Raw genomic sequence first — 14,235 nt, forward strand, 5'->3', positions numbered from 1 at the left:
AATACTAGCGCATGGCCGTGTGGTCATGCGCAGTTTATATAGCTGCAGCACAGGAAGTGGCCACAGCACCTTTGCCCTTCCAAGACCTGCCAAGAGGACCAATGGAATGTGCTGCAGAGCCTGAGCACATGACCCTCGATCTCCAACGGGAGATCTTACCCTGGGCATGCTCAGTACGTGCAGACAAGGACTTAGTCCCAGAGAAGTCCGCTCGCTGCTGACCAGTACTGGCTTTAATGGCAGAGACTGGAGAAACAGCAGTAACTCTCAGAACAGAGTGAGAATGAGCAAGACGCTGGGACCGACGTCTTTTCTGAGCAGACTCCACTGCGGCCGGACAAGAATGGGAGACCGCAGCGGAGGTGGCTCGAGATTCCCCCTGTGCAGAAGCGGGAACTCGACCCCTAACATTACCCCCCCTCCTAGGGCCCCCCCCTCCTTGGGCCTCACTACGTTCGAAGGCAGCAATGAGCTGCGGAGCCCGAATGTGCTCAGCAGGCTCCCAGGATCTATCCTCAGGACCGTAACCCCTCCAGTCCACCAAATAAAATTTTTTGCCACGAACCACCTTGTACCCCAAGATAGCGTTCACCTCGTAATCGTCCGTAGACGAACCCGACGTCCCAGTAGATGACTCAGTAAACCGGGACATGTAGACGGGCTTAAGGAGGGACACATGAAAGGTGTCGGTGATACCTAGGCGTGGAGGAAGGGCCAGACGGTAAACCACAGGATTAACCTGTTCGAGGACCTTAAAAGGACCTAAGTAGCGAGGTGCAAACTTGGTAGACTCAACTCGCAGCCTGATGTTACGGGCGGAGAGCCACACTAAGTCGCCAGGAGCAAAGGTTGGAGCGGGGCACCGATGTGCGTCGGCGGAGGACCTCATTCTCTCCTTGGAAGCCTGAATGGCATCCTGAGTGCGATCCAAAATGTCCCGTGCCTCCAGAGCCCAGTCTGCCACCCTGGAATCGGCGGAAGACACGGGCATGGGCACAGGTACCCGCGGATGCTGACCATAGTTAAGGAGGAATGGAGTCTGTCCAGTGGAATCAGCGACAGCATTGTTAAGAGCAAACTCCGCCCATGGTAGCAAAGATGCCCAGTCATCCTGCTTAGCAGAAACAAAATGTCGCAGATATGTGACCAAGGTCTGGTTGGCTCTCTCTACCAACCCATTCGTCTCGGGATGATAAGCCGAAGAGAGATTCAACTCGATACTGAGAAGACGACAAAGCTCTCTCCAGAACCGAGACGCAAACTGGGGACCTCGGTCACTGACAATTTTGTCTGGCATACCGTGAAGACGAAAGATGTGTTTGACAAACAACGCTGCCAAGGCCCGTGCAGAAGGTAACCGGGGAAGCGGCACCAGATGCACCATTTTAGAAAAATGGTCGGTGATTACCCAAATAATGGTACAGCCACGAGACTTGGGCAGACCCACAACAAAATCCATCCCGACCATCTCCCAGGGCCTGTCTGCCAACGGCAGAGGGTATAACAAACCAGCTGGCCGTTGTCGGGAAGACTTATTCTTGGCACAAGAGACACATGCCTGAATGTAGTCTCCGACGTCACGAACCATATGTGGCCACCAGTACATTCTCGCCAGTAACTCCGATGTCCTTTTTGCCCCAAAGTGTCCACCCACTCTGGACGAATGAGCCCAAGAGAGAACCTCCGGACGCAAATTGATGGGAACAAAAGTCTTGCCCGGGGGCACAGACTCTAGCGAAACCGGAGCTACAGTTCTCAGACTCTCCGAAGGGACAATGAGCTGAGGCTCGGCCTCCTCCTCCTCAGCTGACACGAAGGAGCGAGAGAGAGCGTCAGCACGAATGTTCTTCTCCCCGGCGAGATAATGTAGGGTAAAGTGGAACCGGGAGAAAAACAAGGACCATCTGGCCTGACGAGAATTCAGCCGCTGGGCTGTTTGTAAATAGACCAAATTCTTGTGATCCGTGAAAACTTGGAATGGGAACTGAGCACCCTCCAAGAGATGTCTCCACTCCGAAAAGGCCAACTTCATTGCCAGCATCTCTCTATCCCCGATGGAGTAATTTCTCTCCGCTGGTGTGAAGGTCTTTGAGAAAAAGAAGCATGGGTGCTTCCGACCCTGAGCATCCTTTTGATAGAGGACTGCTCCAGCACCAACGGATGAGGCATCCACTTCCAAAAGGAATGGCTTACCCACATCGGGACGATGTAAGATGGGAGCGCTAGCAAAATGGGACTTTATAGAAGTGAAGGCCTTGGAGACCCCTTCAGACCACGATTTGGGATTCGCTCCTTTCTTGGTGAGGGATACCAAGGGAGCTACCAAAGTTGAGAAGTGGGGAATGAACTGGCGATAGTAATTTATGAACCCCATAAAGCGCTGCACCGCTTTAAGAGAATGGGGTTCCTGCCAGTCCATCACTGCTTGTAGTTTGGCAGGATCCCTAGCCAATCCCTGGGCCGAGATGATATAGCCCAGGAAAGGCAAGGACTCCTGTTCAAACACACACTTCTCCAACTTTGCATATAAGGAATTCGCCCGTAAGAGTTCGAAGACTCTGCCAACTAGGGCTGAGCGAAACGGATCGTTCATTTTCAAAAGTCGCCGACTTTTGGCAAAGTCGGGTTTCATGAAACCCGACCCGATCCCTGTGTGGGGTCGGCCATGCGGTACGCGACTTTCGCGCCAAAGTCGCGTTTCGTATGACGCGCTTGGCGCCATTTTTTTCAGCCAATGAAGGGGCGTGGGCAGAGTGATGACATAGGTCTTAGGGGCGTGGACGCCTATCGCCATGTTGTCGCTTGTGCGCTGTAGCGATTTGCACTGTGTAACACCAGCTTTTCAGTTCAGGGACGGACGGAGGGGAGAGAGAGAGAGAGAGAGAGAGAGAGAGAGAGAGAGAGAGAGAAGAAAAAAAAAAAATTCCCATTGGATTTGCATTGGGTTTCGTGTTTCGGTCAATCCTCGACTTTTCGCCATAATCGGCCGATTTCACTCGACTCGACTTTTGAGATAGTCGGGTTTCGCAAAACCCGGCTCGACCCTAAAAAAGTCAAGGTCGCTCAACCCTACTGCCAACATCTCTCCGGTGGGAGTCAATATCTGGAGAGAAGATGAGAATATCATCCAGATAGACTACGACCGAGGTAGAAAGCATATCCCGGAAGATATCGTTGACAAAGTCCTGAAAAACGGCTGGGGCATTACAGAGCCCGAAAGGCATCACCAGGTACTCATAGTGCCCATCCCTGGTATTGAAAGCCGTTTTCCACTCGTCCCCTCACGGATACGAATCAGATTGTAGGCACCCCGCAGATCTAATTTGGTGAATATTTTAGCTTCCCTTAATCTGTCAAAGAGCTCCGATATCAGGGGCAACGGGTATTTGTTCTTAATAGTGATAGCATTGAGACCCCTGTAATCGATGCAAGGACGTAACTCCCCGTTCTTCTTTTGCACGAAGAAGAATCCCGCCCCTGCCGGAGACACTGACTTCCTTATAAACCCTCTTGCCAAATTCTCCTGAATGTATTGAGACATAGCCTCCGTCTCAGTGAGAGAGAGGGGATATACCCTTCCCCGAGGAGGTTCGGCTCCAGGCAAGAGGTCGATAGGACAGTCGTAAGGGCGATGGGGCGGTAGAGTCTCAGCAGCCTTTTTAGAGAACACGTCTGCATAACACCAATAATACCTGGGAAGTGATGAAAGATCTGCGGGTACCTCGGTAGTAGAGACCTGTTCACACTCACTCACACACCTGCCCAAACAAGACTTACTCCAACCCAATATTCTCCCTGAGGACCACTCAATATGTGGGGAGTGGAAACGGAGCCAGGGTATTCCCAGCAAAATCTCATCCATTCCCTCAGGAAGGACAAGAAGTGAAATAATCTCCTGGTGGGAAGGAGATATGGACAGCGAGAACGGAACTGTCTGGTGTGTGATTTGCAGTGGGAGTGTCGCCCCATTCACAACTCTAACCGCTATTGGTTTGGCGAGCATGGCTAGTGGTATAGCATGACGTGTAGCAAAAGCAGAGGACATGAAGTTTCCCTCTGCTCCTGAATCCACACAAAGCTCGACTGTTAGAGTGGAGGAGCCTAACAGGATTGTCCCTTTAAAGGACAGTTTGGAGGAGAATGCTGCTGTGTCTAGTGAACCTCCCCCAATGGTTACTAGACGCGATCGTTTCCCGCGGCCGCGGACATTTATTGGCGTAGTGTCCATGTTGTTGACAGTTATTACAAACCACGGGTACTCGAGCGGCTAGAGATTTAGGTCCCGCTCGAGAAACCTCCATGGCCTCATGGGAATCTGACGCCAAGACAGGGGATTCCAGAGGTCTGGCGAAAGTTGGAGCCAGCCGAAACCTCTGCCTACACTGGGTCCGCTCCAACCTCCGCTCGTGAAAACGGAGGTCGATGCGGGTAGACACAGAAATAAGTTCCTCCAGTGTGGCCGGTATCTCCCTAGTGGCCAAGGCGTCCTTCACATGGTCTGCCAGTCCCCTCCAGAACACCGGAATAAGAACTTTGTCTGGCCACTCTAACTCTGAAGCGAGAGTCCGGAACTGGATGGCAAACTGGCTGACCACGGACGTACCCTGTGTAATAGACAACAATTGGAGTGCGGTGTCGTGGGTAACCCAAGGCCCTAAAAAGACCTGCTTCAGAGTGTCCAAGAAGAGAGGAGCACTCTGTACCACACGATCATCTCGCTCCCAGAGTGGCGTTGCCCACTCCAACGCCCTGCCCAACAAGAGAGATAGGATAAATCCCACTCTCACCTGCTCCGTAGGAAAACGTGACGCCAGGAGCTCAAGATGTATAGAGCACTGGCTCACGAATCCGCGACAATGTTTACTGTCGCCAGCAAACTTGTCAGGAAGCGGGAGACGGGATAAAGTCGGAGCAGGGGTGGCAGCGGACAAACTGGCTGCGGCTACACTTACAGCCTGCACAGCTACAGCAGTGACATCCACAGCTGAGGTTGTACGCTCAAGAGCCGCCAACCTTCCCTCCAGCTGCTGGATGTACCGCTGTAAACGCTGGTCGTCCGCCATTTTACTAGCCAGACCCTGGCGCTAGTATTCTGTTAGGACTGGCGGAACGCACCAAGACAGATGATATAGATGCGTTCGCAGTCCGGGGTCCACCGTGCAGGTGAAAACCTGCTGCTAGCAATTTGCAGACTATATGGCGTAAAACTAAAGTATACACGCGTGGGTTAACCTCACCCAGCGTGAAAGAAGCAATCCTGTTGAGTCACAGGACCGCGGTACCGCACCTAAAGCGCGAGCAAGTAGTCAGCGAACTCAACCCCAACTAGGATTGAAGTCCGATTAGACCCTTGCTGGCACAACACCGCAACTGGGTGTGTAAGGAAACTGAACAGCAATATTAAGGCACAAGAGTGCATGCGGTGCCGCACTGACGAACGCCACTAACCACCCAGGCTTGGGTAAGGAAAGCACAGAGGAAGTGCACGGCGCCGTACTGGCGGTCACAGCAACTGGACGCTGTAATGTGTGATTAGTGCTGTAGGATAAGTCGGGCGCAAGATAGCAACCATACACCTTCCGCGAACAGACATTCAATAGGGTAGGGGTATCCAAGGACGACTTGCACTCACAACATACACACATAAACAATTGTAAGACAATACTAGCGCATGGCCGTGCGGTCATGCGCAGTTTATATAGCTGCAGCACAGGAAGTGGCCACAGCACCTTTGCCCTTCCAAGACCTGCCAAGAGGACCAATGGAATGTGCTGCAGAGCCTGAGCACATGACCCTCGATCTCCAACGGGAGATCTTGCCCTGGGCATGCTCAGTGTGTGCAGACAAGGACTTAGTCCCAGAGAAGTCCGCTCGCTGCTGACCAGCACTGACTTTAATGGCAGAGACTGGAGAAGAAGCAGTAACTCTCAGAACAGAGTGAGAATGAGCAAGATGCTGGGACCGACGTCTTTGCTGAGCAGACTCCACTGCGGCCGGACAAGAATGGGAGACCGCAGCGGAGGTGGCTCGAGATTCCCCCTGTGCAGAAGCGGGAACTTGACCCCTAACACTTTTTGACCAAAGAAACAATGAATCTTGCTTTTTTATAGAAATGTACTAATGCATGTGTGACGGTATTCCAAGAGATCACGACTTTTTGACCTTGATTAAAACACTGATTGTTTATTTATTAGAATTTGCATGCCCAAAAATTGAACTGTATGAAATGCTTGGTATAAACGCTGTCTCTGGGATTAGAGTCATATTGACCGAACACTTAAGGGTGTCGTCTGTGTGCTCTTTGGCCATACTGACTGAACACAATGTGTAGAGGTGACCCTTTGTGGAGTAGGTTGGGGATTTTTGGCACGGCAAACTATGTTATTATAAAAACACATTGGTAGTCGGTCAGCTTGGAAATAGTATTTGAAGATTCTAAGTTCCATACAAAGTCTATTTCTCTCAGACTTTTGTGTTTGACGTGAAGGTTTTTGATGACCCTTCCCAACGTCAAAACTGGTAACTTACGTATGACGTCATCTCCAAATTGATGTTGAGCAATGTGCTCAAAGAGCGATGTCAGAACTGGCAAGAGGGCCACCGTGGTGTAATTGATATTTTGAGACACACCCTTGACTTGGGTTTTGGACTGAGAAACCTTTCCAAGTTTTAGATTCTCCACCATCTTCTCAATGTCCTCAGATGCACCCTCGAAGAAGGAACGTAGGCCAGCCTTGACAATCTCCGGGCCAGACTTCATTACTGTCCTGTAAAGAAGGTTAATTTAGAAACACATGTTCTTGTGTGAGAGATGAGATGAGTAAAATATGGTAATTATGCTCATATATACAACATTTGCATAGTCACCTGGCATCCAGAGAGCGTGCCAAGATGTGCAGACAGTTGACGACAGCTGAAGCATCAGTTCCTGTGGGAATATTGGGAGACATTAATTTAGTAGAATGTCATAAATGTCTTAAAGGAAACCTGTCAGCAAAGTTTATCCCTACATAAACCTGCCACCACCATTGGTGACCTGAAAACATCTTTCTTAAGATAGAACTATTAGGCAGGTGTTGAACCACATACCTTATAAGTGGTACTAATTAACGCTCCAGCGTCAAATGCAAATCTAGACTCAAGAGTCCACTTGGCATATGGTGACCATCTAGGAGTCCTGGTCAATGCTTGTTAGTCCCTTTTTCCGGGTCTTAAAACTGGTGCATGTGCAGAGTCTTTGACCTTGCATGAATAGTGTAATGTATTTTGCAGCAGTCCCCAGCTCTCTTCCGATGCATACGCAAGCTAAAGTCTATTATTTGCTCGGCGCATGTGCTCGATTTTCAGCTTTATTATGCAAATGCCAGATTTTGCGCAAACTACGCATGCGGATGTAGGCGCCATCCACATCAATGAAATGAGAAGGGACTGGATTAGTAAAAAATTGACCAGGACACTTAAAGGAGACCAGATATGCCTTAGGTATGTGTTACCTTTAGAAAGATCCTTTCTGGTGACAAACGGTAAGAACGATTTACAGGGGTAACAGGTTTCCTCTAACTTGACCCAAGCCAAACTCAAACATTTACAGCCCCCTTCCACACCACAAATCCAGAGGGGAAAATAAAAAACAAGTGGATCCAGTCAGTATGGCGAGGGGGTCAGCTCATGCAGTAAAGATTTATGGAATGAGAAGACCTTCACAGCAGCAACATCTCACTGCTTACCGAACAAAGACACGCGGTGCCGTACCAGAGCTGCCACCTTACAGAATAGGCTAAGAAGGGTGAGAGAGGCAGGTATAGGGGGGAAGGAGGGGAAGAGACAGTGAAAGTGAGTCTAATGTACAGGATAAAACAATTCTATAAACCACAATGGGAACTCCTATGTCACATCAGACCCTACTGCAGACGTCCATTTAGAGAAATCCATATAGGCATATAAAACGTTCCCCTTTCTTGTCAATCCCCTTCAATATTTCACCTTTCAATCCAACAACCAAGTAATTATGATGAGCTTGCATCGATCACTGACCTGGCGATCATCTCCTTTTCTTTGTTCGATGCATGTCCACCACTACCTAGGACCTTCGCTGGTGTGGACAGGAAGTAGAGGCAATGGTTCTTGAAGTATTGGTTGATAAGCGGAAGAAGGATCTGTAGAGCGGAAATATAGCATAAGCAGGAGTCTAATGTTAGGCCCAGTGGCTAATGCAAAAATTGCAAAAAAAATGTTATACATGATAATGATGTACAATACAAAATAATATTGCGGTACATGATAATAAAATGAAAAACAAATATGAAAAATATTTAAAAATATACGTTTAACATAAAAACTTAATTTAAACTTATATGTAATTTTCTGATGAAAAATACCCTTTAAATCTGGTAGAAAAGCAAATTCGGTGATAAACGTCACAATTTTGATGGAGATCCAGACGACTTATTCAGGACATGTCTGTTGGGCCAAGGAGAACTGTGATTTCCTCAAAGGTACCGTAAATCAGAGCAGGATTGAGATTTGGTTGTTCAATATTTTAAGCTGGATGTCATCAAGTCATCCATTTTCTAAAATTCCCGTTCTTCTTTATGGTGATGGGTTGTAATTCTTAATTTTTAGATTTTTGCCAAAATGCAGCCAGAGCTGTAAATGGACTTTTCTTGACCATGGGCAATTTTTTCAGTTCACAGCCCAAGTCCATGATGTAAAGGCTCTGGGCAAAGCAAATGGCGCCCCCGACACATGAGGCACATGCTTCGATTACTCCATCCCCCATAGCTTCGTCCCAGTGCATAGATATAGTCAAAAAGTGTAAAAAAAAATATATATAAAAGAGCACATACCTTTGCGAAGAATTTGATTTCCCGCTCGTGAGGGGATTTCTCTACTCTGCCACTGCTGACAACGGCCTCTGAAATGTCAAAATAGAAAAATCCATGTGGAAAGTTCTGAAAGTCAAGACCCAGCAGATTAAGAACACCAAGACAAAAATTGGGGTTGGGTAAAATGTTGATGCTAGAACACCCTAGTGATGAGCCATCTTCCCGGAGATTGAGAGGATTGGGATGTTGAAATCGAACGCTCCGAACCATCTCTACTCCTTATATGTTATATAGTGATATGGTGCCACCAAAAGCGGTGGGTGCACTTAATATTTATGTGAGCATGGCCCCCTTAAGAAATGTTGGAATGTGAATATTTTTTTATAATATTTGATAGGATTTAGGGCTGCTCCAAAGAGGTGACCAACGTGTATCTTCACAGTTCACCCTCCTCATACCCAAGTGCGCGATGAACTCCTGGGCTGAGTCCATTAACTTTAGAAGTTTTTGCAGGAAGCCATACGCAAAACGCTTTTCAATAGAGGAAGTGTCCAGCTCCATGTCCTTCAGCCCCCTGCAAGAAAAACAAAAGATCTCCAATGGTCATCAGTAACTTTATGTATTCCACCTTCACAGCGTTACATTAAAGTGTCAGCTAGTTGTACGGTAAAGGCCTGATCAATGTATGTATGATCAAGTTGAATGGTGCTAGTTTAAAGAGGATCTGTCACTTGCCATAAAAAAATGATAATTTTGCTATCCGAGGTAAACGCCGCTGTTCTCCTGAATCCGGCAATGTTTTTATTTTGTTTCTGCGCCTCTCCATTCCGGAGATATGGCCTCCTATTCCCTGTATATAAATCTAGTCTTTTTAGCCAAATGGGTGTGATTTTAAGTGACCGCTCCCAGTTGGATAACAAGACTGGATTTATATAGAAGGAAAAAGGGGCCATATCTCAGAAACGGAGAGGAGCAGAAACAAAAGAAAAACGTCGCCGGATTCATGAGAACAGAGGTATGTACACCAGGTAACAAAAATTGCCATAATTGCCAACTCTGATTATCTACCCGTGTAAAAGTTCCTTCACTCAGGAATTTGGCTTCTGCATTACAACACTTGGACCTATCAGTAAAAATGAAGTCCCATATGACTCCATCAACTATTCTGTCATACCAACCTGGTCACAGCATAACCATTAATCTGGAGGAATTTGAGAAGTTCCTGAGCTTTTTCTCTGTCCCGAGCCTTCTCTTTGGCAGTCAGCGTATCATAGGGTACAAGTAAGGGATGGGTTCCTCCTCCTGTGAACCAAGGACAATTGCATTTAAAATGAGACAAAACCAAATAGGCAAAACTAGAAGTGGATAATTGTTCTACAGAACGAGAACATGCCATGTGAAGTTGTACTGATGAAGGGTTGGATGGATAGAAACGAACATAAAACTTCATAACTGAGGCTTTTCTGCTCTTACCTTTGGCCTCCAGCTCATGTTTTTTCTTACGCCCCCATGTGTTATGATAATTTTCTGCCAGTTGCTCAGCCATTGACTGAAAACGGAATAATAAAGAAATTGAGGTTCATTATCTACAGGCTTATAAAGGGCTCATAATATTGTGTCTGTGGGGACATCATGAACGTATCTAGAAATGTTTATTTCACACTTGTTCAGTCTGTGATATAAAATAGAAATGGATTAAAATGATATTCTTACCTGAAGCTCTCTGGACAGGGTAATTCCAGTGAGGTCCATGGGAGTAGGGCTAAAGGTCTGTACTGCGGGATCATAGGTTTGCTGCAAGGTATGGAAAGCAAATTGGTAAAATAATGTTATAGGGATAGATAGATAGATAGATAGATAGATAGATAGATAGATAGATAGATAGATAGATAGATAGATAGATAGATACTGTAGATAGATAAATAAAAAGGTGGAAAGGAAGGTAAAGGAAGGGAATGAAAAGGAAAGAAAAGGAAAGAAAGGAAAGAAAAGAAAATGGACGGAAATAAAAGGGACAGAAAGGAAAAAAAAGAACGAAAGAAAAGGAATGGAATAGAAAGGGAAGAAACAGAAACAAACGAAAAGGAACGAAAAGCAACGAAGATGAACGAAAAGGGAAGAAAAGGAACGAAAAAGAACAAAAAGAAAAGGAACGGAAAGGAAAGAAAAGGAACGGAAAGGAAAGACAAAGAACATAAGGGAAATAAAAGGAACAGAAAGGAACAAAAAGGAACAGAAAGCAACAAAAAAAGGAAAGTAAGAAAAAGAAGCACTTTTCCATAGAAAGAAAGATGCAAGGCCTTCAACGTTATCACCAAAAACCTCTTACATATAGAAAACTGCAAAAAATGGGGGTAAGATTTTATAGTTTTCGATAGATATTAGATAGATTTTACCTGGGCACTTTGTGAGATTTTCCGTGATTTCGTCTTTTTCTCAGTCTTGTCTTCTTCTCCCTCTCGAGCTTTTTCCACCATCCATTCCCACGCTATCATGGCTTTTAATGACTCTTTAATCGGCCAGCGGTAGATCTCCTTGTCCTGTTAATTGGAGAATTGTATAAGGTGAATTCCACTTGTGATTTACATTTTTAACCATCCAGACAATAAACCGTTGGATAAACCATCTTCAGTTCATTGTCAATTTCTGGTTAATTTCTTAAGTTACAAGATACAAATCTGAGGCACAACCTCATCAAACCATCTAATGTTTAGGAATCTAGACTCACCTTTTCAGAAAAGGTTTTGTAGGGGCGCAACATGGGATGCGTTTTGGCTTCTTCGTCCTCTCTCTCGCCATAGGACCAGTTATTTTGGATCTAAGGCAAAGTGCAACATTTACCAGGCGCAATTCTCATGTAGACCTCATGGTACCAAATACAAAAAAGACTTCCTTACCTTCTCGAAAGCCCACTTGTCATGAGTGTATTCTGCATATTTGTTGATGAAGCCATCCAGCTTTTCAGGAATGATTACACTGCAATATTAAATATTAATGTCATTTTTGAGTGTATTGATTTGTTATTACTTTTTTATAATATATACAGCAGGTGAAATAAGTATTGAACACATTTCCAATTTTCCAAGTAAATCTATTTCTAATGGTGCAATTCACATGAAATTACATCAGATGTCGGTAACAACCCATCCAGTCCACACAGACTGAAAAAATCAAACCATAGATATCCATAAATTAAGTTATGTATAATAATGAGAAATGACGCAGGGTAAAAGTATTTAACGCGCTTACTGAAATATATTTAACACTTCGTACACACTCCTTTCTTGGTGATGACAGCTTCAAGACGCCTCTTGTATGGAGAAACTAGTCGCAGGCATTGCTCAGGTGTAATTTTGGTCCATTCCTCCACACAAATACTCTTCACATCCTGAAGGTCCCGTGGACTCCTTCTATGAACTCTAAGCTTTAGTTCCTTCCATACATTTTCTATTGGATTCAGGTCCGGTGATTGAGTGGGCCATTCTAGCAGCTTTATTTTTTTTCTTTGACACAAATTGAGAGTTTCCTTGGCTGTGTGTTTGGGATCATTGTCTTGCTGAAATGTCCATCCTTGTTTCATCTTGATCATCCTAGCAGATTTTTATCAAAAATGTCTCGGTACATTTGTCCATTCATGCTTCCTTTAATCATATGAAGTTTGCCAGTGTCACACGCTGAAAAACAGCCCTGCACCATGATGTTCCCACCTCCATACTTCACTGTTGGCATGGTGTTTCTAGGGTGATATGTAATTCCTATTGGCCTTCAAACATGGAGTGTATTATGGCATCCAAAGAGATTAATTTTACTCTCATCTGACCAGACTATATTTTCCCAGTATTTCACAAGATTGGCTAAATGATGTTGAGCAAAACTTAAAAGTGATTGAACATGCTTTTTGTTCATCAGTGGAGTCATGTGATTTGAGTGTGCATACAGGCCATGGAGGTTGAGTGCATTACTTATAGTTTTCTTTGAAACAATTGTACCTGCTGATTCCAGATCTTTCTTTAGCTCTCCACAAGAGGTCCTTGACTCTTGAATAACTCTTCTGACAATTCTTTACATTTCTTTGTCTGAAATCTTGCAGGAATCACCTGGTCCTGGCTTGTTTATGGTGAACTGATGTTCTTTCCACTTTCGGATACTGGCCCAAACAGTGCTCACTGTACCTTTCAGTAGAAATTTTTCTGTAACCAGTGCCATCAGTATGTTTTGCAACAATAAGGTTGTGAAGGTCTTGAGACAGCTCACTGGTTTTACTCATCATGAGATGTTTCTTGTATGGCACCTTGATAATGAGACGCCTATTTATAGGCCATCATTTAAACCAACTGATATTATTTTTTCACTAAGTGGCAGAATTACTTTCTAAATACTTATAGATTTCAGCTGGTGTCATGACTTTCTATGGCTTTTTGCACCTCTATTTCTTTATGTGTTCAATACTTTTCACTCTCATTATTACACATAACTTAATTTATGGATATCTATGGTTTGTTTTCTTTGTCTGTGTGGATTGGATGGTTTGTTACCGACATCTGGTGAGAATTTCATGTCAATAGCACCTTTATAAGTATATTTACTTAGGAAATTGTTGCAAGTTCAATACTTATTTCATCCGCTGTATGCTTTTGCTTTTCTAATTCAGAGCTCCAGAACTCCAATGTAGAATCAAATGACACTACAGAATTCAATGACGTGGACTATTACATTCCAGACTAGAAACAAAATTTCATTAGTATCAGTAAGATTTGTTGTATAGATGCTTAAAGTGGTCTAGACACCAGGTCAAAAGTGTCCAAGTTTTTGCTCTGATTTTATTTCCACTGCTCCTCTAAGTATTTTTTTTTTCTTTTAATTAAATCCTCCATACGGTTCCAGAGATATGGGCCTTTTTTATTTAGTGCTATGTTTTATAGTGCACACAAAGGGGTGTGGCTCACAAGTTAATTATGCACAGCAGCCTAAGGACACACCTCCAAAGAATCCTGTGAGCCACGCCCCCTTAGTAAAGACTAAATACTACTACTAACTATAAAGGCCCATAACTATAGAATCATAGATCGGATTTAAGAAAAAAACAAAAACAGAATACTCAAGGGAGTGCTGGGAATAAAATAAGTGTAAAAACTGGCCACTTTTGATTTGATAGCAAGTCCACTTTAAAGGGGTTTTCTTTGCTTAGGATATGTCACCTATATTAAATTGGCTTTATGAAGGGTATGCAGTGGTCTGGCACTGCCATCTTCCCTTTATTGCTTACACTCCTTTGGAAACATAGCGCTGTACTTTTATTAATGGGTGTGCCTGGTATTTCAGCTCATTCCTCTTCTCTTAAAGGGGTTGTGAAGAACTTTTGATATTGACACACTGTCTTTAGGATTGGTCATCAATATCAGATCGGTGA

The 14,235-nt window shown here is 44.8% G+C and overlaps 1 protein-coding gene across 10 annotated transcripts in view; it reads right to left on the bottom strand.

Moving 5' to 3' along the window:
* Nucleotides 1-14,235, bottom strand: part of RYR1 (ryanodine receptor 1) — a 179,866-nt gene that overhangs the window by 50,866 nt on the left and 114,765 nt on the right. For all 10 annotated transcript variants that reach the window (XM_069746587.1, XM_069746582.1, XM_069746583.1 and 7 more), the window contains 12 exons: nt 11,723-11,801; nt 11,554-11,643; nt 11,222-11,365; nt 10,539-10,619; nt 10,299-10,374; nt 10,004-10,127; nt 9,284-9,399; nt 8,847-8,914; nt 8,035-8,156; nt 7,728-7,777; nt 6,868-6,928; nt 6,529-6,767 (listed from right to left, as the gene is read on the bottom strand). In XM_069746587.1, coding sequence (XP_069602688.1) covers nt 6,529-6,767; nt 6,868-6,928; nt 7,728-7,777; nt 8,035-8,156; nt 8,847-8,914; nt 9,284-9,399; nt 10,004-10,127; nt 10,299-10,374; nt 10,539-10,619; nt 11,222-11,365; nt 11,554-11,643; nt 11,723-11,801 — 1,250 coding nt within the window. The remainder of the gene's footprint in view (nt 1-6,528; nt 6,768-6,867; nt 6,929-7,727; nt 7,778-8,034; nt 8,157-8,846; nt 8,915-9,283; nt 9,400-10,003; nt 10,128-10,298; nt 10,375-10,538; nt 10,620-11,221; nt 11,366-11,553; nt 11,644-11,722; nt 11,802-14,235) is intronic.

This window comes from Ranitomeya imitator, chromosome 2 (assembly GCF_032444005.1).
Source record: "Ranitomeya imitator isolate aRanImi1 chromosome 2, aRanImi1.pri, whole genome shotgun sequence".
NCBI classification, from domain to species: Eukaryota; Metazoa; Chordata; class Amphibia; order Anura; family Dendrobatidae; genus Ranitomeya; species Ranitomeya imitator.